At 47.1% G+C, this 20640-nt stretch overlaps 1 protein-coding gene and 1 non-coding gene across 2 annotated transcripts in view; both read left to right on the plus strand.

Moving 5' to 3' along the window:
- BLTP3A (bridge-like lipid transfer protein family member 3A) overlaps positions 1 to 20640 on the plus strand; it is a 79713-nt gene that overhangs the window by 19423 nt on the left and 39650 nt on the right. The window contains exons 2-4 of the mRNA XM_049765234.1: positions 11762 to 11924; positions 12241 to 12279; positions 13715 to 13806. Of these exons, the coding sequence (XP_049621191.1) occupies positions 11762 to 11924; positions 12241 to 12279; positions 13715 to 13806 (294 nt within the window). The remainder of the gene's footprint in view (positions 1 to 11761; positions 11925 to 12240; positions 12280 to 13714; positions 13807 to 20640) is intronic.
- On the plus strand, positions 2087 to 2221 carry LOC125996854 (small nucleolar RNA SNORA36 family). The gene has a single exon (XR_007491517.1). It is a non-coding gene; the product is annotated as a small nucleolar RNA SNORA36 family (small nucleolar RNA).

The following is a 20640-nucleotide window of genomic DNA, read 5'->3' on the forward strand; positions in this document are numbered from 1 at the left end:
TTGCATGACTGGAATAAAAAAATATTAAAAAGAAAAATGGAGAAAAGATAAGTTCTTAGGGCATATTTGTGGTCACAGAGACATTGCCAACCTTCTAAAGACCCAAAATCCTTCTAATATTAGACAATCAATTGTCTTTGATCTCTCATTTTGCAACCCACATTCTGTTCAGGATCATGGTGGTTGGAACCTCTGTTGGCAGCTTTAGGGAGCAAGGTGGGACCCCGTCCTAGACAGGATTCTCGAATCTTGGGGCTTGCTTACCTGCACATCCTGTCATTCACACTGACTGTTCCACAGGTCATTGAACCGGATGTGTTCATTGTTAGGATGCAGGGGAGACGGGCACGGAGAAAATCCAGGCAAACATGCACGCAGACGCCACTAAATGTTGACCCTTCCTCAAAACCAATTTTATTTATCTTATCAATGTTATGAGGAGAAAACATGGGATGAAACTATGTTATTATTTCGGGGGGGGGGTTTGTGTCACATCCACGAGTGCTCAGGGGGTTTTGGGGATCAAGCCAGGGTCAGCTGTGTGCAAGGCAAGCACCTTAACCCCTGTGCTATCTCTCTGGCCCCTGTAAATGGCACTCTTAAAACCTGGCTTAGCATATCAAATTCATAGACAAATTGTGGTTGATTTGCAATGTGTGAAAGAAAGAGGATGAATTGTTGGATAACATTGGATAAGAAACTGGAGCCAGAATTCCAAGCGGTAGTCAACTGTGAAAGTCAAATCAGGGAGCTGGAGCGAAAGTACAGCAGGGAGGAGGCAGGTTTGATCCCAGGTAGTACCACATATAGCCTCCTGAACCCTGCAAGACTCGAGCCCTGAGTACAGACCCAGGAGTGGTCCTGAGAACTGATAGGTGTGCTTCCCAGAAAGAGGAAGAGGAGGTGCTGGAGACGGTAAGGTGCTTGCTTTGCATGCATGTGATCAACTCAGGTTTGATTCCCAGCACTGCATATGGTCCCCTAACCTTTGTCAGGAGTAATCCCCTGAGCACAAAGCCAGAAGTACATCCAGAGCACTGCCAAGTATGGCCCCAAGACAAAAACAAACAAAAAGGACTCCAAAGTGAATCTGATGTTCGAATTAGCAGACGAAGTCTTAAATGAATTGGAGACTTAGGGCATGAATAGTAGAAAACACATGTAGCATGTGTAATGCCTTGGGTTAAATTCCTGGTGCCACTAGCCACCACCTCCTCTTCAGGTCCCTTCCCCTTCTCCTCTCCAAGTCCTGCCAGAAGTGGTCTTAGTAGCCTTTAAACACTCAATTGTTTTGTGCCCCTGAGCAGAGCACTGTTTGTAATGGCACTGAGCCTCAAATCACCACCAGGTGTGACCCCTATGAAAATTTTGGTAATATAGGGGCCGGAGAGATAGTACAGCAGGTAGTGTGATACCTTCAACAGTCAATCCAGGTTCAATCCCCAAACACCCCAGATGGTCCCCTGAGTATTGCCAAGAGTGAACCCTGAGCTCAAAGCCAGGAGTAAGCTCTGAACAATGCTGGGTATGGCCTCTCCCCCCAATAAAAACCAAAGCAAAACAAAAATTTTGGTAGTGTAGGTCTAGGGTTGGAGTACCTCTTTTGCTTGTGGTAATGCCTGAGTTTGGTTCCTAGAACCACGTGTCCCTGAGCACCATCAGAAGTGACCCCTGGGGCCCGGAGAGATAGCACAGTGGTGTTTGCCTTGCAAGCAGCCGATCCAGGACTAAGGTGGTTGGTTTGAATCCCGGTGTCCCATATGGTCCCCCGTGCCTGCCAGGAGCTATTTCTGAGCAGATAGCCAGGAGTAACCCCTGAGCATTGCCGGGTGTGGCCCAAAAACAAACAAACAAAATAAAAAACAGAAGTGACCCCTGAACATCAGGCTTGGAATTGCCTCTGAGCAGAGATGGACATCACTGGGTGTAGCCTCCCCAAATAGGTAATAGTAATTGAATAAGTAGAAAAAAAATCTCAGTAGAGAAATGGAAACTATGGGGGGAAAGAAAGGTAAAATCAAGACTTCAAAAAGCAAAATATCTGGAGTGAAAAATATATTAAACTTGTTATGATTGTCCATGACTAAACCAAAGTGTTGAGTCCAGTTCAGGGCTGCTTCTCTGTTCTGGTAATTAACCTTTGGGACAGTAAGACACAAGTCTGGGGGGAAGACTGAGTAGAAGCTAATTCTTTTATTCATTTCTCCCCCAGTCTACAAAAATAAGGAAAAAAATAGACATGGCAAGGGTGGGTAAGGTGCTTACCTTGCATGCAGATAACCCACCTTCTTGCCCTGGCACTGCATATGGTCCTCTGAACTTCACCAGGAGTGACTCCAGAGCATAAGAGCCAGTAGCAACTCCTGAATGTTACTGGGAGTGACCCCCCCAAAGAAATAATGTACTAGAAATGATCTACTCTAGGGGCCAGAGAGATAGTATAGGGGTTAAGGCACTTGCCTTGGGTGTATGTTGGTGGTCCTGGTTTGATCCCTGGCACTGCAAGATAGGATCCAAAGAAGTTGCTCTGTTTTCAGTTGGAAAGAAGCCCAGGTAGACAAATCCCCTTTGTGGATTCAGGAATAGAGATCTGCTAAGAGTTAACTGTCCCAGAGGAAGCTGGACATCCGCAGATGTGGAGAAGGACCCTTTTGGGTGAGAACAGGAACAAACAGCTGTGCTAGAATGTCAAGGTGGGCCAAGATCAGTCTTCGCTCGACCACACCCTACTGAAAGACTCATCTACACGTGAAGCCCCAAGTGCGGACAGTTGCAGAGGCTGGAGCTTTCTCTCTCTCTCTCTCTCTCTCTCTCTCTCTCTCTCTCTCTCTCTCTCTTTTTCCTGGTTTTTGTGTCACATTCATGGGTTCAGGGGTTACTCCTGGCTCTGTGCTCAGAAATCACTCCTGGCAGGCATGGAGGACCATATGGGATGCCAGGATTCGAACCATCGTCCATCCTGGATTGGCTGTGTGCAAGGCAAACACCCTATCCCTGTGCTATCTCTCTGGCGCCCTCTTATTTTTTTTTAATTAATTTTTTGTTTGTTTGTTTTTGGGTCACACCATGCAGCACTCAGGGATTAGTTACTCCTGGCTCTATGCTCAGAAATCACTCCTGGCAGGCTCTGGGGACCATATGGGATACCAAGATTCCAACCGCCGTCCTTCTGATTGCAAAGCAAACGCCCTACCTCCATGCTATCTCTCCGACTCCAATTAAAATTTTTTTTGTTTGTTTTGTTTTGAGGCCATACCTGGTAACACTTAGGGCGTACTCGTGGCTCTGTGCTTAGGAATCGCTCTGTTCAAGGTGAGGCTCGGGACCATTTCTGGTGCTGGGAATTGAACCTGGTTCAGCTGCGTGCCAGGAAAGCTCCCTACATGCTGAACTATCTTCCAGCCTTTGGGGGAGGCTCTTTAAACAAACTTGGTAAAGACAGAGAATGTCCACATTCTGGGGTTAGCTGCATCTCAACTTGTGGTTCACTTCACAAAACTTTCCTCCCTCCAAAGGAGTGCTCAATCACTCTTTTTGGCAGCCACACTTAATGGTACTGAGTTGAGTGTTCAGGGAATGTGATATATATATATATATATATATATATATATATATATATATATATATATATATATATATATATATATATATCCCTGGCTCTGTTACTCCTGGCTCTGTGCTCAGAAATTGCTCCTGGTATCCCTGGCTCTGTTACTCCTGGCTCTGTGCTCACACTTAATGGTACTGAGTTGAGTGTTCAGGGAATGTGATACATATATATATATATCCCTGGCTCTGTTACTCCTGGCTCTGTGCTCAGAAATTGCTCCTGGGGGAGGGAGGGAGGGAGGGAGAGAGAGAGAGAGAGAGAGAGAGAGAGAGAGAGAGAGAGAGAGAGAGAGAGAGAGAGAGAGAGAGAGAGAGAGAGGAGAGAGAGAGAGGAGAGAGAGAGGAGAGAGAGAGAGAGAGGAGAGAGAGAGAGGAGAGAGAGAGAGAGGAGAGAGAGGAGAGAGAGAGAGAGGAGAGAGAGAGGAGAGAGAATGTGTGCGCGTGTGTGTATACTAGGGATATATCTCGGGTTGGCTACATGTTGGCAAACATTACTCCTCTATTATCCACCTACCCCATCCTTTTGGGAATAGTTTTCTATCTTTCTTTTTCACTCTCCCTCTTTTCCTCTCCCTCTCCCTCTCCTGCCCTCTTTCCTCATTTCCTCATTTTCCTCACTTCACTGATTATCTCCTTTGTAACTTCTTTACTGTGAGAGAGCTGATGAACCTGGGATCCTGGTGAAGGTCAAGGCTAGCTTTCCTTTCCTTCAGTGAGCAGTTCCTTGTTCTAGCCTGAACTCCTGTTTCCCTAGAACTTGGGTGCTGGGGATCAAGGGCCATGCAGACCAAGTGTACCTCAGCTGCCTTGTGGGACGCCAATCTTCATACCTTGTGGGTGCTTGTGGCAGGCTTCACCAGTCCTCAGTGCCCTTCTCACCAGACACTTTCCCAGGGAGACTGAGGTGGGACTCTCAAGACAACTCCCCTCGCTCCCCACTTCTCCCACCTCCATCAGAAAAGATACTGGTTGCCCAAAATGGATTTATTTTGTTTGTTTGTTCATATTTGGGCCACACTGGCAGTGCTCAGGAGTTACTCGTGGCTCTGCACTCAGAAATCGTTCCTGGCAGCCTGGGGGATCATATGGGATGCTGGGAATCGAACTCTGGTCAGACACATGCAAAGCAAACACCCTACCACTGTGCTAGCTCTCTGCTCCCCCCTCCCCAGTGGGTTTCTAAAGCACGTCATCTGTGAGACGACTGCCCTCTTTTTTGGGGGTGGGTGTCCATGGCTGGCAGTGCTCAGAGCTTACTCCAGTTCTGAACTCAGGGATTACTCCTAGTGGTACTCAGGGACCATATGGGATGCCAGGGATCCAACCCAGGTTGATTGTATGGAAGGCAAGCCCTGTGCTACTGCACTGGCTGCTGCCTTCTGTTTATGGCATTAGGTTTAAATTGCTTTAGCAGCAGTAGATAACTAGAACGAGACTAAAAGTTATTTAGATAATTAATGGCTGATAATGAAGTCATATGATCAAACATAATAAATTTTTTATTACTTTTAGTTTTTACTCTTTTGGGCCACACCTGGCCATGCTCAGGGATTACACCTGACTTTGCAGTCAGGAATCATTCCTGGTGGTGCTCAGGGACCCAAGGGATGGCAGGGATGCCAGGTCACATGCAAGGTAAGTGACTTACCCGCTGTACTATTGCTCTGGCCCTGAAAAAAAAAAACAATTTAAAATTGGGCAAAAGTTCTGAAAGAACTTTTTTGAGCCAGAGGGATGGCTCAAAGAGCAAGAAGTGCATGCTTTTCTATTAAAAATTTTTTTGGTGGTCCTAAAATCAAAAAAAAAAGACAACCACCAAAAAAAACAAACAAAACCAGCAAAACAACCAAACAACAACAATAACATAAAAAGAACAATGAAATTTTTTCAGCGTTATTAGTCACCAAAGAAATGCTGTTTTCTCCAGTACTGTGTATGGTCTCCTAAGCATCTCCAGGAGTGAACCCTGAGCACAAATGGTGTAACCCAAAAACCCCTCTCCCCAAAATTCCAGAAACAAATCACCCAAAATCAAAACAGTCTTTTTATTTCTTTTTCTATTTTTTTTTTTTTTGGGACACACCCGGCGTTGCTCAGGGGTTACTCCTGGCTGTCTGCTCAGAAATAGCTCCTGGCAGGCATGGGGGACCATATGGGACACTGGGATTCAAACCAACCACTGTTGGTCCTGGGTTGGCTGCTTGCAAGGCAAACGCCGCTGTGCTATCTCTTGGGCCCTTTTTTATTTCTTTTTAAAGATGTCAATAAACCCACAATTAGGATAGTTATAGCAAAAAAATGTCAGAAGTTGTTATTTGATCCAGCAATTTCACTTTGTTGATAGTGAAGCTATGTAACTATAAAGGTTCACAATTTATTATGGGTTGATTAATGATGTTTTGTTTTTAGGCCATTCTCAGTGATGCTCAGGGGTTAATCCTGACTCTGAGCTCAGAAGTTATTCCTGGAAGACTCAGAGAACTATATGGGATGCCAGGGATGGAACCCATGTCAACCATATGCAAGGCAAATGCCATATCTCTGTACTCTATAGCTCCAGCCCCAAACGGTTTTTGATTTTTCAGTGTTACATTGGTGCAAAAGCCATCTCCTTCCTTCCTTCCTTCCTTCCTTCCTTCCTTCCTTCCTTCCTTCCTTCCTTCCTTCCTTCCTTCCTTCCTTCCTTCCTTCCTTCCTTCCTTCCTTCCTTCCTTCCTTCCTTCCTTCCTTCCTTCTCTCCCTCCCTCCCCTCCCTCCCTCCCTCCCCTCCCTCCCTCCCTCCCCTCCCTCCCTCCCTCCCCTCCCTCCCTCCCTCCCCTCCCTCCCTCCCTCCCCTCCCTCCCTCCCTCCCTCCCTCCCTCCCTCCCTCCCTCCCTCCCTCCCTTCCTCCCTCCCTCCCTCCCTTCCTTCCTTCCTTCCTTCCTTCCTTCCTTCCTTCCTTCCTTCCTTCCTTCCTTCCTTCCTTCCTTCCTTCCTTCCTTCCTTCCTTCCTTCCTTCCTTCCTTCTCCTTTTTCTTGTTTTTGGGCCACACCTGGTGACGCTCAGGAGTTACTCCTGGCTATGTGCTCAGAAATTGCTCCTGGCTTGGGGGACCATATGGGACGTCAGGGGATCAAGCCATGGTCCGTCCTAGGTCAGCGCATGCAAGGCAAATGCCATACCATTTATGCCACCGCTTTGGCCCTCTCTTTTTCGAGTTTTACTTTATTTTAAAAAAGTTTTAGTTTTGGGGTCACACCCTGCTGTGCTTGGAGGTTGTCACTCCTGGTGGGGCCTCAGAGAACATTTTGCAGTGCTGACATTAAACCCAATCAAGGGGCCGGAGAGATAGCATGGAGGTAAGGCGTTTGCCTTTCATGCAGGAGGTCATCGGTTCGAATCCCGGCGCCCCATATGGTCCCCTGTGCCTGCCAGGAGCAATTTCTGAGCCTGGAGCCAGGAATAACCCCTGAGCACTGCCAGGTGTGACCCAAAAACCAAAAAAAAAAAAAAAAAAAAAAAAACCCAATCAAGCTGTGTGCAAGGCAAGTGACCCCTTCAGCCCTCAATTCACTTTTAAAATCAACATGTATAGCTCATTTTATCAAACAAATACTTAAGAATTTGGGGAACAGAAGATCGTACGGCAGTTATGGTACATGCTAGCATTCGCCCAACCCAGTTTGATTCCCAGCACTACCTGGTCCCCAAGTATCCCAGGTGCAACTCTGAAGGCCTCAAGGCCCCCAGCAATGCCACAGTGGCCTGGGTAATCCCAGGCACTGGCATGGCCTGAGCAGCATTACATCCTTAGGCTCTTGTGTTGAACCACCAACCTGGTTGGCTAGGAATTGCCAGTGGTAGCCTTGGACCTCCTGCAGGAGGAAAACAAATTAAAAAGTAAGAATTCAGCTGATTTCTGCCAGCACATTCCAGTAATAACAAAGACTAGGTTAAGGGTGACCTACGGGGGCGGTGACTGGGGGCGGTTTGTGGATGGACGTTTGCTCAACCGAGGAAAGTGCCGTCCTGGGACCTGACCTAAAAGCAGCGCACAGCTCCTGGCGCCACTTCATTCAGCATGTGTGTTGCTAATTGAGGCTGGTGGCACTGAGTCCAAGGGTGGCTGAAAAAGCTAAAAGGCGCTGGCTATTTATTTCTCTTGCCGTCTGTGGGGAAACATTTGCTGGCCATCTGTTGGTGTTACCAGAGCACAGAAGCTAGGGTGGAATCAAGTTGGGAAAACAGATTTTGATCTGGTTTCGTCTCCGCCAGGGGACTGCAATCTGCCACAGTGACGCCCGAGAAGGGCTCTCAGACATCTTTGTGAACATGGAGCCCACGTTGGGGGAGTGAAGATTTTTAGGTTCTCAGATTCAAAGAATTATTGCGTTAGGAGGAATCTTAAAATGAAACAATTTAATGAGGCTGATAGAATGGGGGTTAAGCCACTTGCTTTGCATCTGATCCCCAGTACCACATGTTCCCTAGAACACTAAGCAGAGAGCCAGAGGTAGCCCCTGAGCATCACGAAAAATCATCTGCAACCAAATGCTGGGCACAGGCTCTGCTGCTGTCAGCAGCACCTAGGCTGCACCTGGAGACTCCACTTTCATGCCCTCAAGCTCTTTGATCTTTTGATTGGAGCTGGTCAGTCTTGTGTCAATGTCAGGCCAGAGACGGGATATTACGGCTGGACAAGCCCAAGATAGATTCTGCTCATCTGCTGACGTGTAGAAAGGTAGTTGAGAAAGTTGTACTGTAAAGCTACATACAGGACTTAGGTTTGCCCTTATGTAGGGTAGGCAATCAATGGCCAGTCATTCAGAAGAAAAGAATGACCATCAGTCATTTCTGAGACAGTTTAGAAATGTTTTCTGTGCCAGGTACTTTTTGGAAAAATGTAATACTAAGAGAATGTGTTGAGTGACTGTGTTGGCAGAAGGAAGAACATCTACCACGCAAACCTGGTTTCAGAGTCTGCCTCTTCCTGCGCCAACATCCAGGACTGATTTTTTCACGTCTGAACCTCAAGCACTTCCTCTTTAAAATGGGGGACCAATAGGGCTGCAGTGATAGTACAATGGGTAGGGTGTTTGCCTTGCACGCGGCCAACCCAGGTTTTTGATCCCTAGCATCACATATGGTCCCCCGAGCCCGCCAGGAGTGATTTCCGAACACAGAACCAGGAGTTACCCTTGAGCATTGCCAGGTGTGGCCCCCAAAACAAAAACAAAAGATAAATAAAATGGGGATCCCAAGGACTGTAGAGTGAGCTTTGCAAACAAGTGAGAAATGGGTCATGGGTCCCAGGGGGTCCATCCTGCTTAGTGGGTAATGGAAACTGTAGTGCCTGTGGCATGAGTTATGAGTGTAATCCCATGTGCAGTGAACACTTTGGTGATGGCTCTTGGGTCTGATTCCTGGCACTGCAGCAGAATGTATGCAGGAACCACAACTAACATGTATACAAAGATATGTGAGCACTATGGATAGGTCCAGACCCTCCAATGAGCAACCTTGTGACCTTCTCACCCCCTGAACACCCCCGAAGTACAACTAAGCCCCAGTCATTGCAGCCACAAACAAATGGATCAGGGACTTTTAGTTGTTGTTCTGTTTGGGGGCACCCCCGGGGCTATTTCTGGCTCTGTGTGGGTTGCTTCATATGGTGCTGGAAGCTGGCATGTGGTGCCAGGGATGGAACCTGGGCCTTCTGCATGTGGGCAGCCTTGTGAGCTTTTTCTCTGGCTCCAGAAGGGCAAATGGTTTTTTAATTAAATTAAGTTGGGGACTGAAGCGATAGCTCAGTGGGTAGGGCGTTTGCCATGCACACGGCTATTCCAGGTTTGATCCTCAGCATCACATATGGTCCTTTGCCAAGCCTGCCAGAAGTGATTCTTGTTTGTTTGTTTGTTTTTGTTTTTGGGTCACACCCGGCAGCGCTCAGGGGTTACTCCTGGCTCTATGCTCAGAAATCGTCCCTGGCAGACACAGGGGACCATATGGGATATCGGATTTGAACCAGCATCCTTCTGCATGAAAGGCAAACGCCTTACCTCCATGCTATCTCTTCGGCCCCCAGAAGTGATTTCTTAGTGCAGAAACAGAAGTAAACACTGAGCTCTTTTGTGTGTGGCTCAAAAAAAATTTTTTTTTTAGTCATGCACACCTCATGTGAGGTAGCACAGGGACTGAGATGTTTTGAAGTTCCCGAGCTCAGCATGAGGTAAATGGCGTCTTTACTGTTCGATGTTTGGTTCTGCAGGTCAGAGGATGACTTTCCCCTCATGTGTAGGCTATATCCACACTAGACTATCTCTTTGCCACAAAATGATCACTTTTCTTCATCTGTTCCTCCTCATTGCCTCTCCTTTCATAGTCGTGATTGCACATGGGCTGTGGTGCTTGCACCCTTGGCCTTGTCAATAGGTTTGCTGTCCCTCAGCAGTGGTGCTTGTTGGGGGTCTGCTCTAAGAGGCGCCAAATGTGCTATGGTTGGGGACGTCAGGGGCCATTCACACAGCGGCTCTCCTAGTTGGCATTTTCTGCTTTAGCCTCTGTATCATCTCTCCAGTCTCCCTGCTCCCTATTTAATAAAAAAGATGATTGGGCCAGAGAGATAGTAAAACAGTAGGGCATTTACCTTGCACGCAGCTGATCCAGTATGGACAGTGGTTCGAATCCCCACATCCCATATGGTCTCCCAAGCCTGCCAGGAACAATTTCTGAGCGCAGTGCCAGGAGTAACCCCTGAGTGCCGCTGCTGGGTGGGACCTGAAGATCAAAAACCAAAAAAAAAAACAACAAAAAAACCCACCTATCGAGCTTTTGTTTTGTCTTGGGGTCACACCCAGCGGCGCTCAGGGGGTTACTCCTGGCTTTGTACTCAGAAATTGCTCCTGGCAGGTTCGGGGACCATATGGAATACTGGGGATTGGACCTGGGTCGGCCTGTGCAAGGCAAATACCCTCCCCACTGTGCTATCATTCTGGCCCCTTATCTACGGACTTTTTGTGCTGCTGTGTGGCATCTCTCTGGCTGAGAGATAGATGGAGATAGTGCTAGCCAGTCTAGCCCCACTCAATGGTGTGTAGGGGCTACTTCTGGCTCTTTGATTAGGCGCGCTCCTGGAGATGCTGGGGAGACCATGCAGTGGTCGGGGTCCAACTTGGCGTCTTTTTTTTGTTGTTGTTGTTTGTTTGTTTTTGGGCCACACCTGGCGGTGCTCAGGGGTTACTTCCTGGCTGTCTGCTCAGAAATAGCTCCTGGCAGGCATGGGTGGGCCATATGGGACACCGGGATTCGAACCAACCACCTTTGGTCCTGGATCGGCTGCTTGCAAGGCAAACGCCGCTGTGCTATTTCTCCGGGGCCACAGCATGTGCTCTTCCGTTGAACGTCCTCCCCCTGCGGTGTTTCTATGCAGACACTCAGGAACATCAGGCTCAGTGTCGCTACTATTACGGCTATTTCCTCAGAGTCCCCAGTGCTCCTTGTTCTTTAAAGACTATTGTGTGGATTAATTGACTTATTTTACATTTTATGTATTTCACCCCTTTGCTCTCCCCTCCTCCCCCCTTTTTGGTTATTGTCTCACACTTGCTCACAGTTCTTGCACTCCTTTGGTGTGTCATGCCAGAGTTTGCACACATGTCTTGTGATCTGGAAATAGCAGAGCATCTGAGTGGACACTCAAGTGAGGAGTGTGGTGGGGAGGTGGTCCAGGGGTTGAACTTGGGGCCTTATGCTTGCATGACAATCCCTCTAGCTCTGAGCTATCCCTGGGCCTCACTGAGGTTTTGGGGTTGAAAGATGACACAGTCCTGAGTAAACTGATAGGTCTCACCTAACATTTGATATATATGTGTATATATATATTTTTTTTTGGACCACACCCAGCAGCACTCAGGGGTTACCCTGGCTCTGCGCTTAGAAATCACTCCTGGCAGGCACGGGGGACCATATGGGATGCCGGCATTCGAACCAATGTCCGTCCTGGGTCAGCTGCTTGCAAGGCAGATGTCCGACTGCTGTTCTAGCTCTACAGCCCCAGAAACATTGTTCTTTATCATCCTCCTGTATCCTGATTCTGAAGTGTTTTTAATGACTATTTAGATGTTCAACTGACTCCCGGGGAAATAAATAGCTTCTTATCGCCTCTCCTTTTAGGTTCACTAAGAATCTCTCCCCGGATAAGATCAATTTAAGCACTCTGAAGGGGGAGGGCCAGCTCACCAACCTGGAGCTGGATGAAGAGGTCCTCCAGAATGTGCTGGATCTGCCCACCTGGTTGGCCATCACCCGAGTCTACTGCAACCGGGCTTCCATCCGGGTGAGAACTGGGTCAGAGTGCAACAGGACTTCCTTGAGGGGAGAAGGGGCCAGAGTGCTATCGAGTTTCTAGTAAGAGCTGGTCAAAGTGCCGCTGTTCTCATGGGCCAACAATCCTTGCTTTGTTTTGGGCTATACCCACTGGAGCTCAGGGCTTGCTCCTGGCTCTGCACTCAGGGATTACTCCTGGTGGGCATGGGGGATTAACGGGATGCCCAGGTCAGCTGTGTAGAAAGTTAAGTGCCTTACCCACGATACTGTAGCTCTGGCCCTGCCCTGTCTTCCATAACACTGGCTCTGCTTCTTTCCTCTTTTAGATCCAGTGGACAAAGTTGAAGACACATCCAATTTGCTTGGTAATGACCTTCCTTGATTGCATGTAGCCAGATGGGGCTGGCTGGGGTAGGGGTTGGAAGGATCAAAGAGAAGAGTCCTGAGCAATGGAAGAATCTGGAGGCATGGAGGGAGCATCTCTGAGACCTTGGCATTATCTGACTTGCTTTAGAACTGCTGGTCTGATAATGATTAACCCTGACATACATGACCCAGGAAACATGATTTTTGGGGGCAGGGAGTTCTTTCAAGTGGTTCTAGGGGTCACCAGGGCTGTACCTAGTAACCCTAGGAAGGCCATGCAGTATGGGAGATTGATCCACACATGTACTCTAGCTCTTTGACCTTTCTTGTGAGCCCTTATCTTTTTGACTCTTTTAGGGGTTGAGCCATACCTGGCAATACTCAGGTTTACCCTAGGTTCTGTGCTCAGGAATCACTCCTGGCTGGGCTTAGGGGACCATATGCAGTGCTGGGAATCCAGTCAGAAGCTGGCTGAGAGCAAGGCAAATAGCTTACTCTCTGAGTTATCTCTCTGACTCTTCTTTAGATTTTATTATTTTTTGTGGGGAGGGGATTTGGGGCTACATCTGTTGGCACTCAGGGGTTACACCTGGCTCTGTGCTTAGAAATTACTCCGTTTGGGGCAAGAGAGGTAAGGTGTTTGCCTTGCATGCAGAAGGTTGGTGGTTTGAATCCCGGCATCCCATATGGTCCTCCATATGGTGTGACCACCCCCCCCCCAAAAAAAAAAGAAATTACTCCGCTTTGCCTTGCATGCAGTTGACCAAGATGGATTCAGGTTCTATTCCCGGCATCCTATTGGTCTCTCAGCCTACCAGAAGTGATTTCTGAGCACAGAGCCAGGTGTAATTCCTGAGTGCCACTGTGTATAGCCCAAAAACAAAAAACAAAAAAACAAAACAAAAAAAAAAAAGGAAAGTGCTCCAGGAATTGACTTGAATATATTTTATCCCCAAGACCAGAATCCTCAAAAGTAGCAATATTTTTGTTTGTTTCCGTTTCTTGTTTTTTGGTTTTGGGTCACACCCAGCAGCGCTCAGGGTTTACTCCTGGCTCTACGCTCAGAAATTGCTCCTGGCAGACTTGGGGGACCATATGGGATGCCGGGATTCGAACCACTGTCCTTCAGCGTCTAAGCAAACACCCTACCGCTGCGCTATCTCTCTAGCCCAGAAATAGCAATATTCCTTTAACGTGGATATCTATTTTAATTTCCTCTTGTGAGCTAATCCTATTCTTATCAGGAAATTCTGCTGCTGAGAGAGCATAGAGAGGAGAAGCCGAGGCCTATCTACATTTGCTGTTGCTCCACAATATTTTCTGCACCCAGTAGGGGTGCAGCACTATCCTAGTCTTGGAGCTTCAGCTGGGTGAAGTCGACTGTGCTGTGCAGTGTGTGTGCAGATGCTCAGTCGTGTGTCGCTTCTCTTTCAGTGTCTGGATAAGGTGGAGGTGGAGATGAAGACTTGTGAGGAGCCTCGGCCTCCCAACGGCCAGTCACCCATTGCTCTTGCTTCCGGACAGAGGTTCGTGGCTTTAGGCCTTGCTTTCTTTCAATGTATTAATTGGTCCAGATCACTTTTTCTCGGGTGGCCACACCCAGTGGTATTTTGGGGGAAACATAGGGTGCCAATGATTGAACCTTGTTTGGCTGTGAGGTAAATGTCCTATCTACTGAACTATTGCTCTGATCTCTAGATCACCTTTTAAAAAAATTATTTTTTTGTTTTCGTTTTTGAGCCACACCGGGTGGTGCTCAGGGATTACTCCTGGCTCTGTGCTCAGAAATCACTCCTGGCAGGCTCAGGGGACCATATGGGATGCTGGGGATGGAACCCAGGTCTATCCTGGGTCATCCACATGCAAAGCACATGTCCCACCCACTGCACTATTACCACACCAGCTCAAAAATAGCAGTTTTGGGGCCGGGCGGTGGCGCTGGAGGTAAGGTGCCTGCCTTACCTGCGCTAGCCTAGGAGACGGACCTCGGTTCAATCCCCCGGCGTCCCATATGGTCCCCCAAGCCAGGAGCGACTTCTGAGCGCATAGCCAGGAGTAACCCCTGAGCATTACCGGGTGTGGCCCCCCCCAAAAAAAAATAGCAGTTTTCTCTTTCAGCTTTTCTTTAAGATTATTATTATTTTTTTTTTTTTTTTTGGTTTTTGGGCCACATTCAGTAGCACTCAGGAATTACTTCTGGCTCTGTGCTCAGAATTGCTCCTGGCAGGCTCGGGGATGCTGGAGATCGAACCCAGGTCTGTCCCAGGTCAGCTGTATGCAAGGCAAATGCCCTACTGCTATGCTATCACTCCGGCCCCTAAAGTGCACTTAAAATGTTTCTCATTTAGTCTTTTAATTGTAAAGGCTTGGTTAAATTTTTTTGGTTTATTTTTAGTAAGAATAGTTCATAAATTGTATATTTTCAAGTATGGCATGTTTGAATGCACATAATCAGTGAGTAGATTTAGATTATGTTGACCTCATTTGTCTATTATGATTAGTCTGTCCTTACCTCTTGTTTCAAGAACTGTAGTAGAAGCCTCATGGATTGAGGAACATGGGTCTGGAAACAGGAAATAATCCACACAAGGGTAGGGAGATAAAACAGGTTCAGAAACTTCCACCACAATCTCTCAGCAAGCAGGCAAAGATACCGGCCGGCAGACACACTAGCTGTGGGTCCGAAACCGGAAGACCCTCTGACCCAACTGGGGAGAACAGGACCACCCCTTTGGGTGAAGAATAGGTAGGGCTAGGGGGCCAGTCCAGAGGTACATCCCACTCAGATGGTACAAGCAACAAAGAACCATTGATGACAGTTGTTTTCTTTGTTTTTTTTGGGGGGGGTGGGGTGAGGTGGGGATTGAGGGTTTGAGCCACATCCAGCTGTGCTCAGGGGCATTCCTGGTAGCGCCTGGACGGTTTGCAGTGTTGGGTAGAGAAGCGGGGTTTGCTGCGCACAGAGCTGCGCCTTGACTCTTGTACTGATCATATTTGTCTCGATTCAGTTTTTCACTATGGGATGCATTAGAGAGATTTAAATGATTTTCTTCCCATTGCTTTATTAGTTTTATTTTTTTATAATAAACCAGATATTTGATTACAATATAATTTTATTTGTATTTTAAAAAGAAATACTTAGAGATTGCAGTCCAAGAAAAATGGTAATAATTGAATTGCCTTTGCTTTAATTCTTTTCAGTATTCAATTATAGGAAAAAGTAATTATTTTTTTTTTAGGGGGGGGGAATCACACACATATTTGCTCAGGGCTTACTAGACTGTATGCTTTAGGATGCTCCTGGAGGGCTTAGGAGACTATATGGGGTACTGGGGATAGTACCCGAATTTGCCTCATGCAACGCAAATGCCCTACTCATTGTACTGTCTCTCTGGCCCCAGGAAAAAGCTTCTTTTTTTTTATTCTAGAGCTGGCTATGTTCAGTGCTTATTGTTGATTCTCAGGAATTATTGTTTCTTTTTTTTTTTTTTTTGTTTAATTTGAATTATTGTTTCTTATTGTTGATGCTCATGGATCACTCCTGAGCAAAGAACTGGGCTCCAGGATTTATAATTGGTGCTGGGGATTGGGATTTGAACCTGGCTGGCTAGTACAAGAAAAGTATTGGGCCGGGCGGTGGCGCTTAAGGTAAGGTGCCTGCCTTGCCTGCGCTAGCCTCGGAGGGACCGTGGTTCGATCCCCCGGTGTCCCATATGGTCCCCCAAGCCAGGAGCGACTTCTGAGCGCATAGCCAGGAGTAACCCCTGAGCATCACCGGGTGTGGCCCAAAAACCAAAAAAAAAAAAAAAGAAAAGTACCTTTATCTACTGTAATTATCACTCTGGCCCCAGGTCCTGACCTTTTACATTTTAAATTCACCGTCAAGTTTGAAAGTTTTTTTACATCCATAAGAGTCAATTTTACTTTTTGTCTCTATGAATATACTCAACTTGACTGTGCATCAGCATTGAAAAGATGATCTTTTCTCGGCTGCAATGTTCTCTTTGCCATAAATCAACTCACTCCTGGTATTGTTAGGATTTTTTTTTTTTTGTGGTTTTTGGGTCACACCCGGCAGTGCTCAGGGGTAATTCCTGGCTCCAGGCTCAGAAATTGCTCCAGGCAGGCACAGGGGACCATATGGGATGCTGGGATTCGAACAGATGACCTCCTGCATCTTACCTCCATGCTATCTCTCCAGCCCCAAAGAAATTTTTTTTGTTTTTGTTTTTGAGTCACACCTGGCAGTGCTCAGGGGTTCCTCCTGGCTCTCCGCTAAGAAATCACTCCTGGCAGGCTTGGGGGACCCTATGGGATGTCTGGATTCGAACCACCTTCCTTCTGCATGAAAGGTAAATGCCTTACCTCCATGCTATCTCTCCAGCCCGGTATTGTTAGGATTTTTAATGTGGTAAATACAATTTTTTTTTTTGGGCCACATGCAGTGGCTCTCAGGGGTTACTCCTGGCTCTGCTCTCAGAAATTGCTCCTGGCAAAATATGCTCTGGAGACCATATGGGATGCCCAGGATTGAATCCGGGTCAGTGCTGGTCAGTCGCATGCAAATGCCCTACCACTATGCTGTCACTCCGGTCACCCAATTTTTGTTTGTTTGTTTGGTTTTTGGGTCACACCCAGCAGCGCTCAGGGTTTACTCCTGGTTTTATGCTCAGAAATTGTTCCTGACAGGCTCAGGAGATCATATGGGATGCTGGGATTCGAACCACTGACCTTTTGCATGCAAGGCAAACACCTCCATGCTATCTCTCCGGCCCCCCAATTTTTTTCTTTACATTATTACTTTTTGTGGGGAGTTTGGATTACACCCGACAGCGCTTAGGGTTGCTCCTGACAGGTTCGGGAACCATATGGGATGCCGGGATTTGAACTGCTGTCCTTCTGCATGCAAGGCAAACAAATGCCTTACCTTCATGCTATATCTCCGGCCCTATTCTTATTCTTTTTAGTTTGATATTTCCAGGCTTGTACGTGTACGTGTGCACATGTGTGTGTGCCGTGTGTGTTTAAGGTGGGGGGCATTGGTCACACCCTGCAGTGCTCAGGGCCTCTTCCTGGCTCTGCAATCAGGATCACTCCTTTCAGGATTCTAGTACTTCTTTTTTTGTTATTGCTATGCTTTGGTGGCTGTGCACTTGCTTCTGGAATTCGCAGGACTCTCCAGGGGGCTGACAAGCATCACCCCCGTGGGGTGGTTAAGTGTTGGAAATCCCTGACGGCACTGCCACAGGGGTTGTATTCAGCATGTTAGGTGGTGCTTGGAATTGAACTTGGGGTTTCAGGCTTGCAAGGCAGGTACTCACCAATGAGCTATCCCTGGATAACAGATGTTTAGTGTTGCTGTTTTCTATTTTGGGGTTATACCCACTTTTTAAGGGACCAAACCCTGGGCTCATATTTAGTAAGCATATGCTCCAGCCCTGAGTCATCTCTTCAGTTGGTTTTTGTAATTGAAACTGGGTTCACCTCTGTGCCAGGATTCTCAGTGGTTTGCCCATCTGGAAGGACTTGAGGCTGGCCTTTGTTCTTCTCTGTGCGCTCTGGCCCTCTTTGGCAATGCAGCTGTGGTGGCTGTGATATATTTGAGCAGAATCTATGTGGAACTGTTCTCTTTTGGAAGGAGGATTTCTTAGGCCATGGCTAACAGTGCTCCAGGAGTGCTCCAGGGCTGCTCTTCAGATCTGTTAGGGGGCTGCTCCTGTCAGAGGTCGGGTTCCATGTGCTGCCAGGGGTCAAACAAGGGTTGACTTCATGCAAGGCAGTCACCTTAACCCCTGGACCAACCTGTCTGTCTGGTCTCAGAATCGTTCTTGACCTTATTCTACTATGTTAAATCTGTGGAGTTGTTTAGTTGGCTAGACTTCTTTCTTGCTTCTACTATCTTTACAGAAGATTCTATGTCTTTGAAGATTTTATAGAAAATTAGTGGTTTTTTTTTTTTGTTTTGTTTTGTTTTGATTTTTGGGCCACATCTGGTAACGCTCAGGGTTACTCCTGGCTATGTGCTCAGAAATCACTCCTGGCTTGGGGGACCATATGAGACTCTGGGGGATTGAACCACGGTTCATTCTAGGTTAGCTGCGTGCAAGGCAAACACCCTACCGCTTGCACCACCACTCTGGCCCCAAGAAAACTAGTGTTTTTTTCTGCAGTATACCTATCTTTAAAGACAATATCTGAATATTTATTATATCTCGTAACGAATTTAAACAGCGTAGATTATAAAGTGCGGGGTCCTAAAGCCCCCCGGAGGGGCCCGGCCAGCAGGGAAACGGCTGGGAGGCTCTTGGACTTCCGCACTCTTATTTGGCTGGGTTAAAAGAACAACCACACCTGTAAAAAATCTGAGAGAGGTTAGTAAAGAAGACCCCAGGCGAAGTTTCCGATCAGAGGCAAAATTTATTGATCCAGCATCTCTTATATAGAGGAGGAGAAATGGGCAGGAAAGGAGGACATGTCAATCATACTTTTTGGCGCGAAGGTTGTAGAACAAAGGCAGTAAAATATTCAAAAAGGGGAGAGAGACCTTATGTCTCCAAAGTGGGATCTGCAGCCGCTTATCTGGGCTAACATTAGTCTGTGAAGGGGCAGGTTTTTGAAGTTAGCTGTTAACTCCGGAAAGAAGCTAAAGGGAGTGGTCTAGATCTGGAACTAGCATTGGGGGTGTTCACTTTTCTCTTTGGCTTCAAAGAAAAATCTCCTTCAGCTGTGAAATACCTTTCCTGTTAGCACAAAAGCTTACAGCAAAGTCAGCAGATGGGCAGCCTTAGGTAAAAGGCTGCATAAAAGACAGAAGACAGAAAAATTGATCCTCTGACAGGATACTGTCTCCAACATCTCCCCCTTTCTCTTCTAATAAAAGAAGGAAAGTCGTGCGTGGGTGGAAGACCCTGTCTTAGGCGTGCAGGGTTTGACCAGGTCGGACATGGCCATCAGCCGCATTTAAAATGATGGCTACGGACGCGGTGGGTGTGCACGGAGGTTCGATTTATACGCCGTAGCCTTTTGGGGCCATGCCCTAACTGGGACCCTACTAATCCCGTCGTAGGCATCTCCACAGCCAAGAGCACAAAGACCGGAGCGAGCTCCGTCTGTTAGCGATGCGCTCAATCTCCTGGAAACTTAGTGGCTGGAGGGGCGGCTTGGTGACTATAGCCAAGTTTTCACAGGAAACACGTGGGGCTAGTTGGCAGTGAACCTGAACAGAGGTTTTTTTCCTTATCATCTGCCAGATTTTTAACAAGGTTCGTGAGTTTGCGTAGAGCCCATGGGCCAAGGGAAAGGAGCAGCATGAGGCTAATGAGGGGTCCCAAAACAGTGGACAGTATTGTGTGAAGCCAAGGAGAAGAGAAAAACCAGCCCTGGTACCAACTTTGTTCTTGATTAAAATGGCTCAGAAATTCTATCATACCATCACCAATGTGTTGAACACTGTACAACATTGTTCCTTAAGGGCTACACAGATTCCCCCTTCCTAAAAAAAAAGAAAAATACCAAATTAAACCACAGTGGTTAGCTGCACTATGTTTGCTAGGGAGACAATAGTGTGCTTTAAGTATTGTAAACTTATTGTAAGTTTGAAACATTTGTAACAACAGTTATACTTAAGGCAGTAACAGATTTTTAAGTATGAACCAATGAATAAATTATTGTGCTTACACCGGTAGCACCCAGGCCTATGAATAAGGCTAGGGTGAGAGCAGGTTTGACAGGTAAGTTAGGCATTAAAACAATGAAAACACAGTAGTTTTAGGACTGAAAAAACAAATGTGAAACAATGGGGGAGATAAATCAGTGAAACAGGCAAGAAACGTTAAATTGGGGGCAATTATGAACTGAAAGGAGGAATTAATGACAAGAATTTGATTACAATTTTTAATAGGGGGAATTATATTGGGTACCAAAAGGCAAAGTCCAAGTTTTACCACCTGTTTGAAGGTGATGCTGAAGTGAGGCTTGGGGCTGGATCGCAGAGCGAAGGGGTCAGAGACAGGCAGGGGGTTACCAAAGCAGAAGGGTGGTTGAGATGAATAGCAGATAGGCAGGGTTAGTGATGGTGGAGGCGTTGACCATCTGCAGGATGAGGTTCGAGGTGGGTGAATAGCAGGTACCGAAGGCGTCTGCGTTTGGACGGAGGGCGGAAGCGTTGATCATGACAAGGATGAGCTGAGAAGAGGAGGGGGGTCCGGAGGACAGCATGGGCAGCAAAGGGTGAAGAGAAGGAACCAGAGGTGTTGTCATCGTCTTGCAAGGGAGAGTGAAGTGGAGCAAACAAATTAATGAAGCCTTGGTGCGAAGGGGGTGGTTGGTGGCAGTGGGCATCAAGGACAGCCAGGCAGAGT

This window comes from Suncus etruscus, chromosome 18, assembly GCF_024139225.1.
Source record: "Suncus etruscus isolate mSunEtr1 chromosome 18, mSunEtr1.pri.cur, whole genome shotgun sequence".
Lineage (NCBI taxonomy): Eukaryota > Metazoa > Chordata > Mammalia > Eulipotyphla > Soricidae > Suncus > Suncus etruscus.